Source organism: Notolepis coatsorum, assembly GCF_963971535.1.
Source record: "Notolepis coatsorum genome assembly, chromosome: 18".
Taxonomy (NCBI): Eukaryota; Metazoa; Chordata; class Actinopteri; order Aulopiformes; family Paralepididae; genus Notolepis; species Notolepis coatsorum.
In genome coordinates this window covers 97,324,521-97,346,287 of record NC_140182.1, presented here as the reverse complement: position 1 = coordinate 97,346,287, position 21,767 = coordinate 97,324,521, and the positions used below count along the sequence as shown (strand labels likewise).

The 21,767-nt window shown below is 40.7% G+C and overlaps 1 protein-coding gene across 4 annotated transcripts in view; it reads right to left on the bottom strand.

Moving 5' to 3' along the window:
- The window catches only part of LOC311245168 (ubiquitin-conjugating enzyme E2 Q2-like), a 29,767-nt gene extending 8,287 nt beyond the window's left edge, over nucleotides 1-21,480 (bottom strand). The window contains exons 1-6 of one of the 4 annotated variants that reach the window (XM_084334969.1): nucleotides 21,298-21,480; nucleotides 10,378-10,482; nucleotides 2,988-3,110; nucleotides 2,831-2,887; nucleotides 2,537-2,695; nucleotides 1,355-1,439 (exon numbers count right to left, since the gene is read on the bottom strand). In XM_084334969.1, coding sequence (XP_084191095.1) covers nucleotides 1,355-1,439; nucleotides 2,537-2,695; nucleotides 2,831-2,887; nucleotides 2,988-3,110; nucleotides 10,378-10,482; nucleotides 21,298-21,456 — 688 coding nt within the window. In that variant the 5' untranslated portion in view covers nucleotides 21,457-21,480. The remainder of the gene's footprint in view (nucleotides 1-1,354; nucleotides 1,440-2,536; nucleotides 2,696-2,830; nucleotides 2,888-2,987; nucleotides 3,111-10,377; nucleotides 10,483-21,297) is intronic. The other 3 variants (XM_084334971.1, XM_084334970.1, XM_084334972.1) reach the window with 3 other exon arrangements.
- Between the last annotated feature and the right edge of the window lie 287 nt (nucleotides 21,481-21,767).

The following is a 21,767-nucleotide window of genomic DNA, read 5'->3' as shown; positions in this document are numbered from 1 at the left end:
TATGGAATACATCAGTAAGGTTTTTCTTTTCCAAAAAATTTATTGTTTTGTATTTCTAATCAAGTACTGTAGAGCAGCAGTTTCTGCACTTCAAGATTCCAAGCTGTTTTTGGCTGGGCTCCGCCCATACTCGCAATGCGCTTTGAGTGACAGTCACCCACTGCACTGGCAGATACCTTTTGGGGGGAGAGAGAGAGATAGAGGGACTAATTAATTTCACCGCGGGGGGGGGGGGGGGGGGGGGGCATAATCCCACGGGACAATGCATTGGTAACTTGTTTCAAATGACAATATATACCCCCGTGAATATTATTGCATGGATCGGAATACACGTGGGAGCGTGCGCTATGATATTTTTGCAACAGGTTGACGTGATACAGTGAGTACGAGAGAGAGAGAGCGAGAGAGACAGAGAGTGAGAGAGAGCCTCCTCCCAGTCCCATTACCTTCCCACCCGTTTTATATAGTTCTCTGGTTGATGCACGATGTGTGTGTGTGTGAACAGCTGAAGGTCTCTGCTAAATAACCGCTTCCGCATTATTTCCACTCGCTGCTCATATAAACGTATCACAGTTGATTGTGGGTGCGCGGTGGCAGATCAGTGCCTATTCACATCAGCGAGCGAGTCAAATCAGAATGGCTTGGTTCAGTGGGGGAGGATTTTGTCTCATCTGAACTGCAGGAATGCACCAAAAATAGAATTTGAGACATAAACAGTGTTGGTACAACCCCACATTGCTAGAAAACAATGCAAACCCCTGGAAAAGGCCATTTATAAGATAGTTCCTCTTTAAATCAAACACTTTGATATGTTATGTTGTCTGTTTAAGAAAGAGTGCAATAAATTATTTTATTGAAAAAATAAGAATCGTGTGAGAGAATCGTGATCTCAATTCTTAGAGAAAAATTGTAATTCACATTTTAGCAAGAATCGTGCAGCCCTAATCACCAGCATTTCATTTATCCCATCAGGTGCATATTCCAGATAGGGAAATGGGAAGTGGAGAGGGGATACATGCCTGCAACATGTAAGCAACATTATTCATTTAGGACCTGCAAACATTTTATAAATGATAAATTAATTAATCAATACTTTCTTTGGGGGAAAAGCAATACTTTTATTCTTCCTAAAAAGCTCAGTGGATGTATTATGTTTTTAAAATGATTAATCTACATAGAAATGTTATCTATAGCACCTTTAAGACCAGAGCATATAGAGGAATGTTATTAGGGTGATGTCAGACATGCGAGAGTAATATATCATTCTGTAGAAAGACATTAAAATGATTTATTGATTACAATTGTAAAAACGAATAGTTGACGAGAGCAAAACGGCCCTGGTGTGAACACTCACCTGTCTTGTAACTCTGTGATCTGTAGATCTCCCTGAGTTCCTTCATGAGGCGATCTGAGGCTTGCACCGAGCCAGAGACCGCACCCTGAAACATACATCACACAACTAGTTAAGTGGACACCTAGCCACCATATAATTTAGAATATATGATGAAATCAATAAGGATGCACAAACACCACCTTTTCATTGCCGATAAGGATTCAGAGTACTTGCGGTAGTATACGAGAAGTACTAATCTGATCCATTACTTTAAAAGGAGCTGTAAGTGATATTGGCATTTTGGGTAACTTCCTATAAAACTAGGTGTTGCAGATCAAATATGAATTAAGATCTAGCAATTGCATATCCTATTTCTCATCTAAAATGTTGTCAGAAACGTATTTTAGTGAACCGTTTAGGTGGAAAAGAGAAGGTCTATGAGTGCAAGGCAAGCCACCCTCTACCACAGCGCAACAGTGTGCCTGGCTCACAAAATATCGAAAAAGAGTAAATTTACAAGCAAGCCATCATGTTTTTCCTGTTACCAACACCCCACTTTGGGGAGTTCTCTCTCCCGATTGGATAAAGTTGGAACGGGATCCCAGAAATTTATTTTACGTTTACTGTAGAGCAGAGGGCCTGGGAAACCCATGTTACTGACCGAACGCTCAAAATCAGTGATGGCTGTAACACTTTTAACAAAACAAATTGCACTTACAGCACCTTTAACGTAACAGTATATAGTATTTTGTATAGTGACAGCGATACATTTTTTTTAATAAACATCTATTTTCGAACATCATTGCATGACATGTGTCACAAATGCAGATAATCACATTGCTGTGCTCTTGGCTTGTTGTTGCCCATGGCTTTTGGCATCAGATTTTTGTATTAGACACATTTGTATGATACAGATCTAACTGTAACTTAGGTATTCATTCACCTAATAACAGATATCTAACAGGTATACTATTCACTTAATAACAGATATTTGCCTAATAACATATCTAACAGGTATCTGATATGGATGCTTTAACTTAGCCAGATATTCACATAACAGATATCTGATATGGATACTCTAACTTAGCCCGATATTCACCTAATAACAGATATCTAACAGGTATTCACTTGATAACAGATATTTGCCTAATAACGGATACAAATATCAGTGCATTCCTAGAAGTCAAGGAGAAAAACACCTACCAAATGAGCACTTACGTTCAGGTGATCCTGTCTCTGGTTTTTCCGAATCTTCTCCAAGATGGCCAGGTTCTCCTTTTCAATCCCATCATCCTCAGACTTTTTCCCATCTGCTGGCTCCTCTTCTTTCATTTCATAATGGTCCAGGTCTTCAATGTCCTGCTGCCACAATATATCAAGTACACATTGAGTCATAGACACAGTAGATAGGATATCACATGGTCACTCCTGACACAATAAGCCAGGGTGATACTACTATGGACACCGATATCGTCAAGAATGATTTTAGAAAAGCACCTCTCCCATGTCTTCTTCGTCTTCCTCCTCGGACGTCACCTCATCTGCGGGTCCATGCTTTGGAGTACAAGATACTGTGAGTTGACACAAGAAGACCGGCCTTTTCATACGTTATCAAGAGATGTGTTGTGTTACGCAGCTCGCAAATCTACTGTACCTTTCGCTCCGGGTTGATCGGCCCCGCAGGAAGGGGCTGATCGAGCATTTCTACATCTGGATGTTGGGGCAGGTTGTAAAGCCGACAGAGGTCACAAATGAGGCGCTTCAGCTGCTGCAGAAGCTGTAGAAATCAACAGAAATGAATACCAAGTCAAACATACAAAAACCTCAATCCTGCAAAGGGTTCCATTGTGGTGGTGAACGTGTCTCCAGAGGAAAGTGTTAACAACGTGATGAACCAAACGTCGCTTATCCCCCTTTTGAATATGCAAACAAGGTATTTGAACAAAGTTGTTTGACCTTATGATCATCACTTCACGGGGAATGTCAATACATTGAAATTCACATTACTCATGTGCCCCGGGACAGTTCAGTCAATATTTGTGAACACGTACCACTCTCTCCTAAAGCTAGAAACCAAAGGGAGAACCCTCGGATGTGTGCCGTCGCCTGTATATGAACACAGTGGTCAAGGAGGCTCTCCAGCAGCTCTATTTCCTGAGGAGGTTTGGCATCAACGTCAACATCCTCACAAACGTCTACAGGTGCACCTTGGCGAGAGAATGCTGACGGGCCGGGCTGCATCACTGTTCAGCCCACAGCCACAAATCAGTACAGAGAGTAGCGGGGGTGACGGGGGGGGGGCTGCATCACTGTTCAGCCCACAGCCACAAATCAGTACAGTGTAGCGGAGGTGGCACATCACTGCACCCTTTTCACATGTATATGTACTGTATATAGTGCTATATTTATCCCATTCTCACATATTTCATTCCTTTATTCCATTCCATTTGTTCAACTCCTCAGTTTCACATATGTATATTGTTATATTTGACTTACGTCACTAAATATTTATATATTTTATATTATTCAACCTCTTTATTTACAGATGTACAGCCCTGGCCTATATTTTATTTGATTCCATAATTATATTATATTCTATTGTGCTTAACTTACGGTAGTTCATATTAAATTTTATATGTATATTGTTATATTTGACTTACGTCACTAAATATTTATATATTTTATATTATTCAACCTCTTTATTTACAGATGTACAGCCCTGGCCTATATTTTATTTGATTCCATAATTATATTCTATTCTATTGTGCTTAACTTACGGTAGTTCATATTTCATTTTATCTTACTCCACCTCTTTATTGTATTATCTCTGTCTGTTAATGTCTGTCCGCCAATGTCGCACCGGAAACGACCAAAGCAAATTCCTTGTATGTGAAAACGACTTGGCAATAAAGACCTTTCCGATTCCGATTCTGACATACATACTTAGTACTTTATGGCACATTTACCTATGCCATTTTTACATAGTTAGGGGTTTAAATGTCTTGCTTAAGGACACTTGGACAGCTGCCGGGAGGAGCTGGAAACAAACTGGGAACCTTCTGATTACCAGACGACCGCTCTACTCCTGGGCCACTGTCGCCCGTATTGCGATAGTGCTCTTATTGCTGTGCTGATCCGTTTCTCATATCAAATTAATTTCCTTGTACCGTCGTTGACTCTGTGTTACCCTACATATGACTAATAAAGTCTAACTGAAACTATGTCTATCTGGGGCTGCTCCATTGAGAATGGAGGGGCTCTGACTTTGTGAGACCATGAAATGGTTGCGCAACTTCTTACACCCAAATGAGATTTAAATTCTAGTTCCGACATGTTAGCAATGCTAGAGTATGAACCCCATTTGGGTGTGTCAATTCACACAAACATGTCAAACATTGCCCCATTCATTATTTATAGAGCAGTCCTAGACTTTACATCCAGGTGACACAGATTGGAGGGATCTCTCTCTGATTTCTAGTGCCTTGGCTGTCCAGCCAACAAGGCAAATCAGGCCCTGCCTTCCTTAAGAGGACCAATCCGAATTTTATTTGACAGACAAAAACAAAATCTCAGTATAACTGCTGAATTAGAAGTGGAATTATTTAATCAAGGCCCCCTTAGTTATTTAATTGGTTGTAGAGAGGTCAGTCGGCCAATCACAGGGGCCATCCAAAAACCAATCATCATGTCGAAACGGAATTCCTTTTATCCGGTCGTACCACACCCTGAAGAATAGCTCAGATAACCCATTTAAACACACAGCAAGAACATGGTTTGAGATTCAGATGGTAGCTTTATTGCATTTCACAGGAATAACATAACAACCCAGCTTTACCAGAATCACTTAGAGATGCACCTTCCACCTACTAATTTCTTCAAATATCTACAGGTCAGACACTTCATAGGTACAGGTCAGGGAGGAAGCTCCACTCTCCCAAAACCCCTCCTCATTGATGATATTCTAAAAGGAGTTATTCACCTAGAGGCATCCTATCATTAACATATAATAGAATTTTGGCCTTTACTTAGTTTACTGAAATAATACCCCTAAACGCCAAAAACAAATGGGAGCAGGACCTGGACTGTACCTTTGAAGAAGATGAATGGGAATCACTATGCGAGTCCGCATTATCCTTTTCATATAACGGAACGTAGGCCAAGTGCGTCCACATTTTTATAGGATTCTATCACATTTTCATAACAATAGCACCCTGCGTCGTTTTCATTGAGGTTTCTTACAAATTAACGATGCTTTATCTTGTCCTTTATATGCCGATTATCATTAGAATCTTAAATTGTACCATATGTCCCCCTTTAGACAACATATGTAATGCTACCAGCGCACTTTTGTTAAGATAATTAGTTGGCCATTCGCGGTCGCTATACCGAGGTTGCAGTAATAGTTTAACGCTGTTCAGATCACGTCGGAGAATATAGACCCATCCCAGTGACCTGCGACCTGTGCTAACGCTCTTGGGAAATGCAGTGTTGTAGTTCTCAACATTTTCAGCCTTTAATTTTAAACCAATGCTGCCATCTACTGACAACAAAAAAGTGTTGTCTAATCGTCACCTTGAGAGCTACTTCCGTATACAGCGCCGCCCCAAACCCATTCTAGAGATTCCCACTTTTTGCTGGGAGTGGGGCGTGGCCGTATTTGGTCCCAGACAATAAGAGTGGCTGCAATTGGTCACCGTGACGTTAACACTCGACAAACTTATGCAATTTAACATTATCCATAGAACCTATTTTACACCGGAAAGACTTCACAGGATGAATGAATCCATCTCTGAGCTTTGCCCTAGGTGCTCAACTGAAACAGGTAGCCTGCTCCACATGTTCTGGGACTGTAACAAACTAAGACCTTACTGTGGGGCTCAATATGGGAGATTCTCGAAGAGATCACAGGGTTTGAGATCCCATGTACACCTAAATTAGCCTTATTAGGCGACATGCCTGACATCTCTCCGGATAAGAGAAGCAAGGTGCGGATCATCAAATTGGCCGTGATTGCTGGTAACATGTGTATTGCCATGCTGTGGAAGAGTGCTAAGGCCTAACAAAAATAATGGTTGGTTTCAGGTTGCCGACCGACCCTGCCGATTTAGGTGCGACCCAATATATTTTATGAGTTTAAAAAAAAATTTATATATTAAAAAAAAAAAAAAATTTTTTTTTTTTTTTTAGAATAAAGTTTCATAGAAATCTTAGTCAAACATTTAGTATTATGGATATTAAACATGCTGGCAGAGTACATGCATCCATGTTGTTGTGAACATTTTAACCCTTTCACTGCCACACGACAGCCGGTTAACCCTTTCACTGTGACAATACAGAAGGTTAGCCCTTTACTATCACACAACCGACGGCGATGCTCCATCATTAGCATCATTAGCTCCGCATCCGCGGAGCTAATGATGCTAATGATGGAGCATCGCCGTCGGTTGTGTGATAGTAAAGGGCTAACCTTCTGTCGTGTGGCAGTGAAAGGGTTAATTAAATAAAGAAATTCCCTATCCATAGTCGCCGTGGGAAAGAATAAAAAAAAATAAAAAATAAAATAAATTCCCTACCTACCCATGGCCAAACTGACAACCAACCTGAAACCAACTATTATTTTTGTTAGGCCTAACTCCCCCCCCCCTTGTCTATGTGGCTTAGTGAAATCTCTTCGTATATGGCATCAGAGAAAATAATGTTTAATCACTTCGATAAATGCGGGTCTGTTTTTTTTTGGGACAGATTACATAGTAGGTTGACGATGTATGTTATTAATGATGTTCGCTTTTGTTTTTCTGATGTGTATATTATATTAGGGGTGTAACGATGCATCGATTAATCGAAATGCATCGATTCTAATGTGACGATTCAACTGCATCGATTTGAATATGTTAGAATCGATTATAATAGAAATGTATCTAAATTTAAAATAAATCTTTTTTTTGTAATGTTTTTTTGTTGTTGTGTGTATTGTTTTTATTTACCTATAGTCCATTCTAGCTGAGTGAATCAGTTCCCCCAGCCACATTTGTGTATTCAAATTTATTTGGGGAATTAACTGATTCAAAGAGAAAGGATATACTGTTAAATATTTATTTGATTGAAATAGAAGTATGGGCACCTTCTCAGACAGGTGTAGCTGGGCTTACTAGGTACTCATGGTGTGATAAAATTTGATTTAGTTGAGGTCCTAGTCTGGGGGAGGGGGGGTCTTGTCTTGAGTTTTTTTTTTTTTTTTTATTATTATTATCATTAAAAAGAATTCAGGGGGGGGATTAGAGAGGGGTGGTTTGTTTTTTATCTATTTACCTGTAGCCTTGAGGTGAAGGGGAGAGGAGTGGGGGGGGGGGGGGGGGTTGGGGGGCAGTTTGCAGTGTTTTTCTGATATGATGTTGTTTGATCACTGACTGTGTACACGGACGCTGTAAACTGATAACATAAAAAAATATATATATACCAATAAACCTATTGTTAAAAAAAAATCATCATGTCGAACATAATTTGACAAACAAATGGCAAAACAGCAGTATCCCTCTGCCACGGAGATCTGATTTAAGATCAACCGGGAGGGCCCCAAAATTATTTCTTTGCCTAGGGCCCCCAAAGGTATAGGGACAACTCTGGTTATGGCCGTCTCTTGTCTCATTGCTGCCAATAGTTAGCATAAACATTGGAAATCTGAACAGTAAACACTTTCAAAGAGGCTCCCTAGGCCACAAGTCTATTTTAATGAACTAACTCACGAAGACTGTGTGAAAAGTCATTGAATCAATCTATCGAATCGCACATATCCCAAAACTGTACACAACGTCTCGCCGTCTTGGTTTGCAAGATATTGAGAGCTGGTGGGTTTGAAGGTGTCCTCGTGTGATGTCATCAGAGAACAGTGAATCCTTGAATAGACAGTTTCAGCAGAATTGTGTTGCTAGGGGAACAGTTAGGGAAACAGAACCCTAGTTTATTTCCCGTTAGCTTTGATCTTAGCAAACACTGCAACAGGAAATAATCTTGGGTCCATGTTTATGTTGTCAAGTTGAAACAGTCTATATTGTTAATTACAACTCAAGGAACTGATGCAGATGAATAGATTGCATATCTTAAAAGATTTATTTTGAGAGTCAAATCAAAAACAAAGCATTACAACAAAATATCGAGTGAACTAAAGCACCATAGCAATATCTGAAAATCAGTTGATGGTATAAAAGAGTTTTAGGTGTAGGCTATGACATGCTCCTATAATTGTACATACAGCCTAGGCCTACATAAGACATTGTCCCGAACATAAGACAGTGTTTTTGCTGCAAATTACATCTGAAAAAGTGGGACTATCTTATATTCACCCTTTAGATTGGAGTCGTCGTGATAAAGAAAGATAACTTTGGAGGGATATTTAAGCGGTAAGCTAGTATGACTTGTTTGGTATCAATGGATTCATTGTCATTTCAAGATTCATATGATAATGATATCTTAGCACTTTGTGCTATCTTAAAAAACGGAGCCTGCTATGGCTTTCAAACGACTGCCATGTTAACATCGGATGATCCACCAGCAAATTATTAGGTTTCAGGGGGTTGAAAGTAAGGCCAAGTTAACCACGGTCAGGGCTGAGGAGGAGCTGGAGCTCCAATTTTAAGATCATGATGATCAATGAAGCCGTCTCATTTTGGGGGATTTGGGACGGTATCAGGACGATGGTGACAAAAAGGTACGGTACACCCGGCCCCTAGGTACAGTCCTGTATGCGTGAATATTAAAGGCAACCAACTTGTGTTCAGCTTTTCGTTCAGCGTTTCTCTGATTGGCCACACGGCCAATCCACTAGCACACGCCCTTGCGGCAAGAGAGACGCAGCAGAAGCGCTGGTCGAACCAGCGGTGTTCTGTTGTGTGACTGTACTACAGCGGTGTTCTGTTGTGTGACTGTACTAAACTCTTCCACCACATGACCGACATTTGACATACAGTACACCTCCTATCTATGTTGGGATTATGTTTGGTCATGACAAAACAATAAAAATCGCTACCGTTAGTAATGCTGCCACCACCCACTTCAATGACAGAGCTCTCATATTTGCGAATGCATAAACTATATCTTAAATTATGGCGATGTGTCTAATATGGCTGTTGCGAAGTCATTGATAAGATATAATTTAAGATATAGTTTATGCATTCGCAAAATATGAGAGCCGCTGTCATTGAAGGGCTTCTACAACGGAGGAACGGCCGCTGCTGCTGCTGGAGCTGAACCGAGTCAAGCCGCGGGCGGCGCACGGAAGCCGGGGATAAACCACCGCGTCGCCCCGCTGCGCTTCAGGCTCAGCAGCCTCCACGGGCGAAATAACATATAACGTTACAGTTCCACACTGATGTACAGTGAGTGTCTAATATGGCTGTCGCGAAGTCATGCCTCTCCCTCTGAAAGCCCATCCACGCTGTGTATCAGAGACATAGAGCACTGGGTTTTATCACTGGAGATATATTTCTCACTCACCATTGTATTTTGCGCCATCTGACAATATCATAATGATGTGTTTTCTATATTATATCCACAATCATTCATCTAAAAAATTGTATGGGCTTTGATTAAACATGTAACCTACACCTAGTGTAACTTACTGTACCTCTGCTTCCTACAGCACAGCAGGTAATGGCGTTAATCAATGGAACACGAAACATAATAACGTTACGCTTTCTAGTTCAGCGCATTTCATAACTGTATGGGCTTTGTTTATACACGAGTGAATCTGGTAGTTGGTTGTTAAAAACGCGAAACATAATAAAACGCGAAACATAATAACGTTACGCTTTCTAGTTCAGCGCATTTGCAGCCCAACACAAGTGCGTTGGTACAGCAGCCCAACACAAGTGCGTTGGTACACAAGTTGGTTGCCCGCGCTGCCGCTCGCTTGCTCCTTGGATTTCATTTTCGCTTGCCCGCGCGGCCAATCAGAGAAAAGCCGAACACAAGTTGGTTGCCTTTAATATTCACGCGTCCTGCGTAACAGCCTCTGTCACCAGTTTTCAAACCTACACATGGTAACTTACCAATGTGCTGCCTTTCCTTACATCCTCCAGGCGCTCCAACACTTCAGCCAGACTAGGGTCATCTGAATCAACAAACCATATTGGAGGTGTTGAGGGATAGGATTCCTGCAAACAAAACAAAATTGGACAAGGTCAGGACATTTAGATGATAATAATAATAATAATAATAATAATAATAATAATAATAATAATAATAATAATATAATAATAATAATAATAATAATAATAATAATAATAATACACTTTATTTGTATAGCACCTTTCATACAAGAATTGCAGCCCAAAGAGCTTCACATCAGTAAAAACAGACATAAAATGAGCATAAAATAGACAGAGTAAAAATAGTGCGGGTAATAAAACACTTGGATCTAATTTACAATACTACAAGATAATTAAGCTTCATTTTCTTTGTAGCCGGCTACCTAGTGATTTACAAATGGGATAAGGCAGGGTCAAAGGCAAATGTATCCTTTATTTACCCAGGAATGTCCCATTGCAAATACCACATCCTCTGACCTATAACAGTTTAATCAATAGGCTGTTTGTGAATATGGCTGGTTATTATGAGAGAGAAATGCTATTCATATTATTTTTGATTTTTTCCCCCCATTGCAATAAGCTCAATACACACATTCACACACAATTCACAGACACGCAGCAGCAATTTCTTCTAGCGGGAACCCCGGTTCAGAGTCCAGGCAACAAGCCCGGCCAGTTACACTGACGCTGTGTTGCTTGAGCTCCGTGGATGTACGTTGTTAATCATTATGATTGCAATCTTAGAATATTTACTGTAACATGAATTAGGTTTAACATTAAAAACATTTCTAACCTGCTATATTTTCTTGTGATTAAAGGGGCACTTCAACAGAAAAATCCTATTTATTTTGCAGATAATCTCAAACACATCCAAAAACTCTAAACAGTTTTGTACACATTAATTTCGTTTGAAAGTTATTGAGAGTAATTGAGTTTGAATATGGGCCCACCAGTGATGTCATTCATCGGGGACATTGAATCCTTGTGTTAGTTGTGTTGATTACAGCTCAATTAAATGATAAGGTAGCAGTCCCTATAATACAAGGTATTGCTATTTTTTCATCTACATAATTTCACGGTGCAGTTATTAACGCAACACACGGATTCAATGTCCCTGATGACATCACTGGTGGGCCATATTCACACAAATTTACCCTCAAAACTAAATGCATGTTAAACTGTTTAGAGTTTTTGGATGTGTGTGAGATTATGTGAACAATTATTTTACAGTCAAAATGTACTGGAGCTCCCAACAATGACAGCAACCTACTAGCTAAATTATTTGACAACGTTGTGATATTTAAAGAGTTTTAGTTGAAAGCTACAGGGATCTGCCTGTTTTTGATGGCAGCAGGAACATAATCTTCTCTGTATTGATTGATTAAAGTCTCACAGCGTGACTAGAAGGTGAGAAAAGACTCAGTTCAGCTCAATTTGAAACTGCACACATGGCTCGTCCACCATGCCAATCACCCCAGGATCTGTCGCAGCACGCAGATATTAGCTTACACAGTGTTGTTATAACTAGGCCTGCCGCGATAAGCAATAAATCGATTAATTGCCGCGATAATTAAAATTAATGCAATGATTTTGACGGGCGCGATTAATTGCTATTTGCGCGTTTGTTTTAATGAGGCGGAACCAGTCCAGTACCCCTCGTCAGTCACTCCGTGTGGGGGGCCGCTGGCCTTACTACAGAGCACAGCACGGGAGCTCCGTGGGGCACTAGCAACGCCACATATAGCTTAACTACATTTCTCAATAGTGTTGCTCCTTTTAACCAAATAGCGTTCTTTGTAGTGTAACGTTAGCTATTTTTAGACCCAAGTAGTTACTCGCTACTGCCCGGAGAAACTGGACTGCTAAATAAAGATTAAAGATCTAGTGTTGATGCTCATTCAATGCCAACAACATTAGCTAAATAGCTAACAAACGAAATACAACGTATAGCATAGCTACAACACAGAATAACGTTAATACAATTACATGCATCATTGTTTACAATGAACGGGTGGGACTAGTCAAAGGACTGGACACAAGTTAAACATGAATACATTTATTATAACAGGTAATCGAGTTGCGCTGTCGTGCCTACGCACCACAGGGCTATTCTATTATATACTGCTTTGACGCTTCCTCCTCATCATTGATTGCCTGTAGTAGCTGCATCTAACGTTAGTAGCTAACGTTAAAACTAACCTAAAGTTAGTTGCTCACCAACAATCTCAACATTTGTTTTATCATTAGCTCAAAAACACAGAACCGGACGAGATGCTGCTAGGATAATAACAACAATACTTCCGCTCCGGTCGGTGGGCTTCAAAATAAAAGTCTAAAACCGGAAAAGACGGAGCGGTGGGCTTCAAAATAAAAGTTTTGGGAAATAAATTTCCAAAAAAAATTCTCTAACCGGTCGCAATAATATCGCTTATCGCGATATTTTCGGGGGCAATTAATCGCCCAGCAAAATGTGTTATCGTGGCGGGCCTAGTTATAACTAAAGAGATTCGCTGAAATGTTTTGTTTTCATGCATAGATCATTAGATGTATTAACTTATGGGTTTGACATTAGCATTTCACGTTAGCATTTCCATGATAGGTCCGCGGGTCCAGTGAAATAATGTGAAAAGGGTGCTCTGGTGACACACAAATAACAATCTGTATAGTCAAAGTCGTGCCTTCTGGCACCATAGAACATTCATCAGTCGTGAGTGCGGTGACATTCTCAGAGATGTCATCAGGTATAAAATCTGGAGCTGCTCCACTGACAATGAATGGGGACTGAATTTGTGGACCCACCAAATGTTTATTTTTTTTTAAATACCCAAAAAATTTGCTTAATTCTATAGTAGTGTACTCATACATTCAGAACATTCCCCTGTGTGCTCAGTCTCACTTTTACCATCTCTCCCAATTCATTGTCTATGGAGCAGATTCAAACTTAAGACCGGATGACATCACAAATCTGAGTTATAAACACTCTAGTTTTTGGATTTGAGTTAAGGTCCACTAACACTTTGGGGCTGTCTTCAACCATAGGAATAACATAGCCTAGGCCTATATCTATAAGAATTCTGAGATCCCTGTTAACACTTGTGCCAACAACGACGCTATATGTCGTTAGTTCATGCCGACCGTTGAATGCCAGCAACGACATATAGCGTTTGTTTGTCGTTTTTTTTATTATTATTATTAGCGATTTGAATTCATATTTCACCAATCTAGTCTCACGTTAGTGCAGCAACCTCTCTCCAGGGTATCTGCAGGTTTAGCCCAGTCAGATTTAAGGCTTTTTAAGACTTTTTAATGCCACTCAGAATTAAATTTAATACCAATTTCACGATAACAAAATGGCAAAAATCATGGGTACTCTCAGTACACTCATTCAAGGGTACTACGACTATGCCTGGCTACACCTCATGGTACCAAAGCACCTCAAAGGTACTAAAAACAAGATTACAAACATCACAAAACAAACTGGTCAGACTACTGCTTAACCTCACTCCTAAAACCCACTTTACCCCTGCCCACATTCAAAACCGCTCTTTAAGAGCACCTACGGGAGGCTGCAATTCGAAACTGGCCACCGTAAATGTCCAACCCCCCCCCCCCCCCCCCCCCTAATGTACAGTCTCATCCCCATCATATATATATAATATTTTCTGTTAGGATCTCTGGGTAACAGTACTGTATATTATTTGCATATCGTATGTCACAAATGTAACAGTACTACAGTATATACCTGTATGTCATGCATGTCCCTATGCCATAAATGTCATGATGTCATGTATGTTTTTACTGTATTTATTTCTGTATATTTTATTTCATTTTTATTCTATTTTACTCGACTCTTATCCCAGGCAACTTGATTGATTTGTGTTATTATTCTAATTAGTGACCTGTCCTGTCTAAATGTTTAAATGTTGAGCGATTTGCAGTGTCAAATTTCCCACGGGATAATAAAAGTATTTCTATTCTATCTATTCTATGTTGTGTATGTTTTTGATTGATTGATTGAAAACTTTATTAACAGATTGCAGAATGGGTACAATACAGTACAGCTCAATACACACAATTGTTAAGGGGATGCAGACCAGAGAAAGACTTTCGTCTTGTTTACATCAGGGTCCCCCATTTTCAATTCATCAGGAATGTCTATATGAATTGAAAATGGGGGACCCTGATGTAAACAAGACAAACGTCTTTCTCTGGTCTGCATCCCCTTATTATTGTGTGTATGTACTGTATTGTACACATTCTGCAATCTGTTAAATAAAGTGTTCATTCATCCAGTTGTTTTGTTTTTGTGGTTTGGTTGAATGAATACTTTATTTAACAGATTTCAGAATGGGTACAATACAGTACAGCTCAATACACACAATAATAAGGGGATGCAGACCAGAGAAAGACTTTCGTCTTGTTTACATCAGGGTCCCCCATTTTCAATTCATCATAACATTTATGACATACACATATACAGTACGTTACTGCGTTCCAACCTACAACTGCTCCACACCAGTTCCACGCCAGTCTCCGTAAATGTTCCGTTATAAAATACCATTTCAATACACAACAAGTTTTCGTGTTTTGAAATACATGAAAGGAAATTAGCTAACGTTGATTCGCCTAACATTAAGGCTTTGCTACATGCTGCGTATTTCAAAACACTGCGGTGAAAACAGAGTCCGGTAAACACAAGTTTGTAATTCCAATAGTGTATTCTGCCTGTTACTTGACTATTTCGATTATTGAAGTGGTATTTTTAAAACTAACATTTACGGAGACCGGTGTGGAGCACTTGTAGTGTCGAGCCAGGCTGAGACACGTTAATAATATGATCCATTAGCTCACCTTGCATGTGGCTCGAAAGTGCACTCTCCCCCATCGTAAAAATCTTCAAGTCCTTTCTGCATATTTTGCAGACGGCTACTCGAGGATGTTCTCCTCTTTTCAACCATGACTTATATTTGATATTTTCGAGCCAGAGCTCATTAAAACGGCAGCCTCCCGGCATTTTGACCACACACACGCGCGCTGTTCTCAGATAGCACAGCTAAAAACACTACGGGTAGAGCCGAGCCACATTTCATTTTGCGTGAAAGGCGATTTCAAAATAGGCTCAATCGAATCGCTCCGACTTATTTTATTTCTTTGTCTAAACAAACCAAACTATTCAGTCAGATAGCGATTTATTATTAAATCTATGTCTTTGTCTATGGCATTTTTAAGACCTCTGAAAATGGATTTAAGACATTTTAAGACAAACTAAGGCCTTAATTATTGATAAACAAATTTAAGACTTTTTAAGACTTTTTAAGGATCCGCGGACACCCTGTCTCTCTGAGCTCCATTGGGAAAATACCGCCCCCTATCGTCTCTCCCTGTGTAACTGCACCCCATTGGATTAGACTGATGGGGGGGGGGGGGGGGGGGATCCAGTTTCCTCATTTTACTTATCCGGCAAGCCATCCGGAGAGATCCAAGTCTTCGCCGACCCTCAGAACAGCGTGGAATCGGTATTTCCAGTACCCAGCGCTAGGGGTGGACGGTATGGTCTAAAATTTATATCACGGTATAATTTGAAGCATAGACGGTAACGGTATATATCACGGTATCAGTGTTTCCGTTAGAATACATTTTTTTGCCTGATAGGCAGGCTATATAAAGAATGACATCCTCAAGGCATGTAGATTTATAATATTTTAACTTAAAACTAGGCTACTTTTGCGTATAAAGTCATTATATTCCAAATAAAATAAGTCCCGAGTCGAGACTCCGTGCTGCTCCCATTGCAAACAGCGAGGCTGGATGCTGGATTTTGCTAGAAGCATATGTAGCTGCAGAGCCGCAGAACCATGGGCGCTTTCAGGAGCCATTGGCAATTCAGCCGTTGGGGGGGGGGGGCGCTGTTGAGCGGGCCTGTGACCAGACCTAAAAGCGCCCATGGTTCTGCGGCTCTGCAGCTACATGCTATTCGCAAATCCACTGCTGCACCCGTCCTCCCGGCTCCCGCTGCAGCCGTCGTTATCATAACACTACACACATATCATAATGTTTACAGCAAACTGTAGTTGATCACCAGGTATGTTTTATTAACGTAGAATAATTCATATAAGAAAAACGATAGGGAAATCCTTTCTCCACTGGTTAAAAATGCCAGGAACTGAAATTGAAACTTGCTGTGCGCCGCGGTGATATGTGTTTATTATGAAATGACAATTGCGTGTTGACACGCCCACTGCGCGAAGCCTCCTAAATAACTTTTTCCAGTTTGCACATATCTATTATCTATGACTAATTCTATCTATTTTTAGGGGCAAATGCGATTGAAATAGTCGCGCTGTGGTTACATGACGTCATTGCTCTTTTAGAGCTGCTCTACCGGTTACACGGTATAGTCAAAATCCATACCGTAGAGCAAATTCATACCGTTTATACCGTATAGCGTTTATACCGTCCACCCCTACCCAGCGCTGAATCAATAAACGCGATCGATATTTGGAATGGCGATCAGAAATTGGAATAATCTTTTTGGAGAACATCTGATCTGAGGTAAGGAATCCATTTGACCAGTTTTAGGATAATCTGATCTGTTTTCACAGAGATATCAGCGTGTGCCCCATGTGTGTGTGTGCGCTGATCAGGAAATGAGAATAGATTTTTCAGCTCGCTTCTCTAGCGTGTATACGGTAAGTACACATATACTATCGATAATCTAGCGTTTATTTGAAAACGATTCATAAATAGGCCGAAAAATGGCAGTTTTTTGTGTATTCCAGAATATTCCAGTAAAGGGCGATTATCGCGGAATCTTTATATTTTCCTGAAACTTAAGAAAACTAGGGTTTTTCAAAATGGTATAAAACGGAAATGAAGCGATTAAAAAACAATCTGTTTCGACAATGTTGACTGCAAACAAGTCATTGATAAGCGACGGCCAGATTAGACACAGCCATAATTTAAGACATAGATTATGCGTTCACAACGCTATCATTGAAGTGGGTGCTGGCATTCAACCATGTTCTGGGGCACCAAGCTCCGGCATCCAAAGTGTTAAAGACCCAACTTTTTATTTTATTTTTATATATTCACACACATTCTTGAGTTTGATCTATAGATGGAAAATAAGCTTTATGAAACTTTAACCCATTGTAGATCGAAATGTTGGTCTGTTACTACAGTGTTTACATACATTAACAATGTAAACAAAACTTTTACTAGGCAAATACAATTAAAAACCCATATGTAGGCCTAGGTGTTATTTATTATTTTTGGTGGGGGAGCTACCGATTTGTTTGTTTGGATCACTGCTTGGGCCTTTAACAATAACTTTTTAATCATTAATGTAGGCAAGAAATCCCACACACGCTACTCTAACACAGATAGACAAGAAGAAACTATAAATATCTGTATATTGCCCGGCCTTACTTTTGAACATGAGCCACATCTCACTCAAAGCGAACTGCTGCTCACTTAGGCTATGGTTAGACTAGTGTATTCCTGGCGTTTTTTTATACGTTTTTGACGACGTTTCATGTCCTATCTACACAGAAATGCGTTTTTTGGCGTTTTTTTGTGGATACGGGTGAAACGCAAAATTGTGTTTGCGTTTGGAGATACGCAAAAAAAACGAGTCGACAACAGCGTGTAGTCAGCACGGAGCAGTTGTTGCGAAAACGCCCATGCGCAGTAGATACCATCTGCGTGCCCTACCGGTGACAACAGTGTGTGTGTTTGGGACAGAGCTCCGTGTCCCAAATAGCTTCAGCTACCATGTGTTGTCAAGTTATTGTTATAAGGACCCCAGTCCAAGCTACAACAGTCTGCATTCCCTTAACAATTGTTTGTATTGAGCCGTATTGTATTGTACCCATATGCAATATGTTAAATAAAGTTTACATCCATTCATTCTGCTAGCATTACCGATTGCATGAGCAGCTGGCTAACGTGAGCTATCAGGATTCAGACCCTGTTAGCTCAGAGTTCCTCTTTCAACTTAACAAGCATTAAACAAAATGGCCCAGTCATCTATTCACCTTTGTTTAATACACACAGCGTTGTCTCTAATGTTATCTAACTACTGATAGCTCGCGATATCATCAGTTTTGCTGCTGGCTAAGTAGCGTGAGCTAACGTTAGCTTCTAGCCACAATGCTATATTGTTATAATGGCATACTCCATTGACGTTAGCATGCAGCTAACAATGCTACCGATCGTTTTTTAGACTAAACTATCCGCTCTTGGTGGTCACTTGTGTTGATGTTAGTTTTGTTTCATCAACAAATGACAGGCAGAACACACAGTGAATGTATCCGTTTTGTTTATTGCACTTCTATTAGGCTTTGCTGAAAAAAGAATTGCTGCATTGAGTAAAATAGCAAGATGGTGGCGCGGCATAGGCGCCTGCCTTATTGACATTTTCTTTGCTGGAGCTTCCACCAGGAAGTGTATTGGCACATTCGTTCTGATTGGTTGAAATTGCCTTCATGTTTGCCACCTACTGCCACCTACTGCTTTGGCAGTGTACTACATCAGTGTGCTCGGCTGACAAAAACGAAAAAAAAACGAAAGTGTGACTCAGGCGCACGACGTCGCGGCGATACGCATAAGAAAACAATACGAAGATGATACGAAAGGTGTAACCTCAGCCTGAGCCACTTGATGGCTTCATTTGCATGTTCTCCAAACCAAAGTGAGGGATTTCAAGATAGTTCCCAAGTGAGTGGTTCACTGGACCCTAGATTTCTGTGTGATACCCAGTGACCAGCAGTACATCCCTCCACCACTTGGCTGGTTCAGCCCTCATAACCTAGCTAGCTACACCACTCAGACTATGATAAGACTCTGTTGCTGTTTAGCAAAGGCTCTTGTATGCTTTCAGAATTGCACCACATGCACTTTGAAAGTCAGCGTGTGCACTATCGTAGATCCAAGTGTAACGATGGTCACTAGGAGGAACTAGCAGGCACTTTGCGCTCGGCACCGGTCCTCCGACATCTTTGAACCACTCACCACCACCATGTGACCACGTATGTTAAATATTCAGATAGCGATTTAACTTAGGTGTGAGTTTACGCCAAGGGGCTGCCATTGCATGGTTTCAACCTCGTTATAATAAGCTGTGATTCATTTTAGATTGATTTAACCGCTATTCTGTGATGTCATCAAGATGTGCAACCCAGACTAGAGGTGTTCTGTTTACTTCCATCAGTGTGTCATCAGAGTTGAAAGCGTGAAACTACCGCTTCTCTTTCAATTCTGGCAATAGAGAGAAAACATGGTGATTCATATAATAATAATTCAGATAAGCCAGATTTCTGGTGACCACCAAAAATAACAATGTTTGAAAGGAGGACCTGAAACCCAGGGCAAAATTAAATACACTATGGAACAGACATATTGAGCAATAAAATACACCGGTACTGGGTACAACGGTAAAAAATAAATAATAATAAAAATAGTATAGAGAACTACAGTGTGGGTGGCAACCTGGCTTCGCCAGGTCACCCACACTAATAATGTAGTAGCTATAATCAGCTAGCCTAGATCTTTCAAATGTAACCAGCAGTCATGACATGGAAGAGATGTCAGCTCTGACTGGCGTTGTTGTCCATGCATTGTGCTGATTACAGCTGACTGCTTTATCATTGTTGATATAATGCAGAATAGCCAAACAAGTTAGAAAAAAAGGCCTATTCATTTGTATGAACGCGCCATAAATATGGCAATAATAAAAAATTTAGGCCCAACATGAAAACGGTTATCTAACGTTAGTCATGTCAAACTTAGCTAATTAGTTGACTGACGTTTGACGACAGATCACTATAATAGAACGGGTTCGTTTGGTAATGTTTTAGTTAATAACTGTGTTGATGTTGTTGTTTTCGCAAAGGACATGAGAATAATCCCGTGTTGGTGATATTATTGTCGGAGTCCTGATTACGGGCTTCTGCTAGTTACGAGCTAACGTTATAGCTGGGTCAGTCTATTTGCTGGAATTGCGAAAGAGAAACTGGACGAACAATCCGACATGGAACTCTCTCTAAAATATGTGATGATCGCACATCTGATATCATGAAAACATAATTAGCCACACAACGTGCTCCTAGCTTGTTTAGTAGCCGCAAGCTGGTTACGTTATTAAAAGTTGTACGAAATGTAATAGCTAGCGTTCGTTAAGGTTAGCTGAGTTATACCCAAGTTAGCGAGCTAGTAGAAGTTAGCCAACGTTATATTTGTTTTAGCTAGCTAACGTTAACCAGACTTACTTTAAGGAAAACTCCAACCTTTTGGGAAATTAGCTATTTGCCATCTACCCTGGAGTTAGACAAGAAGATGCATACCTTTTTCTTCTCTGTGCATGTAGGAGTAGGAAGACGTTGGGAACTAGGCTAATGGAGGAACCCACTTCCAGTGACTGACGCTAAGCTAGGCTAACTGGTGCGTGTCTTCCTACTCCTACTGCATGCACAGAGAAGAAAACAGGTATGTATCTTCTGTCTAACTCCAGGGTAGATGGCAAATAAGCTAATTTCCCAAAATGTTAGGCGTTTTCCTTTAACCTAACCAAACACGTTAGCTCGCTGGCTAACATCGCACCGTTGAAATCCGGTAGACGACAACAATCGACGTTTTATACCCGTCGTATATAATTGTATATTGATCTTCAGATTAAGGTTATATTATACTGTGGAGGTTGCTTGAATGTCGATGGCAAGTGGGTATTATACGTTTTCAGGGACAATCACGACGACTTCACATACGTGGTTAATGTTGTAAACACGCAACGCACCGCGGGGACGTCTCCCCGTCCCAGTGAATAGTCGGTGTCGTGTAGCCGCCGTTAGCTTTATAACCGTGGCCCTGTGTCCTGCTGCTTACCGTGATGTTGCAGTGAATGATCAGCAGCTTCTCTCTCGTCACATTGAATTGGCAACTAAGCTCGTCGGGCTTCCAGTCTATGATTCGGAATCGTTCGTGGTTGGGGTCGAAAATCGACTCCAAAAACTTCAATTCGGCCTTTAGCCCCGAAACCGACATCTTCCACTCATCTCATCTCCAGCCAGGCCGCGGGGAGGGAGGAGGGGACGTCGGGGCGGAACGCACAACGCAGCAGCGAGCAGCGCGCAGGCAGTCGGGTCCGTGGATCTCGCACGTGACGTCAGCGTGAGAGCAACAACAAAGGGCTGGAGGAGGATGATGATGAGCAGCTTGTTAGAATATAGAACTGACTGCTTTCTGATGTTGCCATTATGTATGATGATCACTACGAATACTACATGTCAAACTCATCATCACGTACCTTCAAATTTCATATTACCATATTGCCATCCAATGATACTGTATGTGAT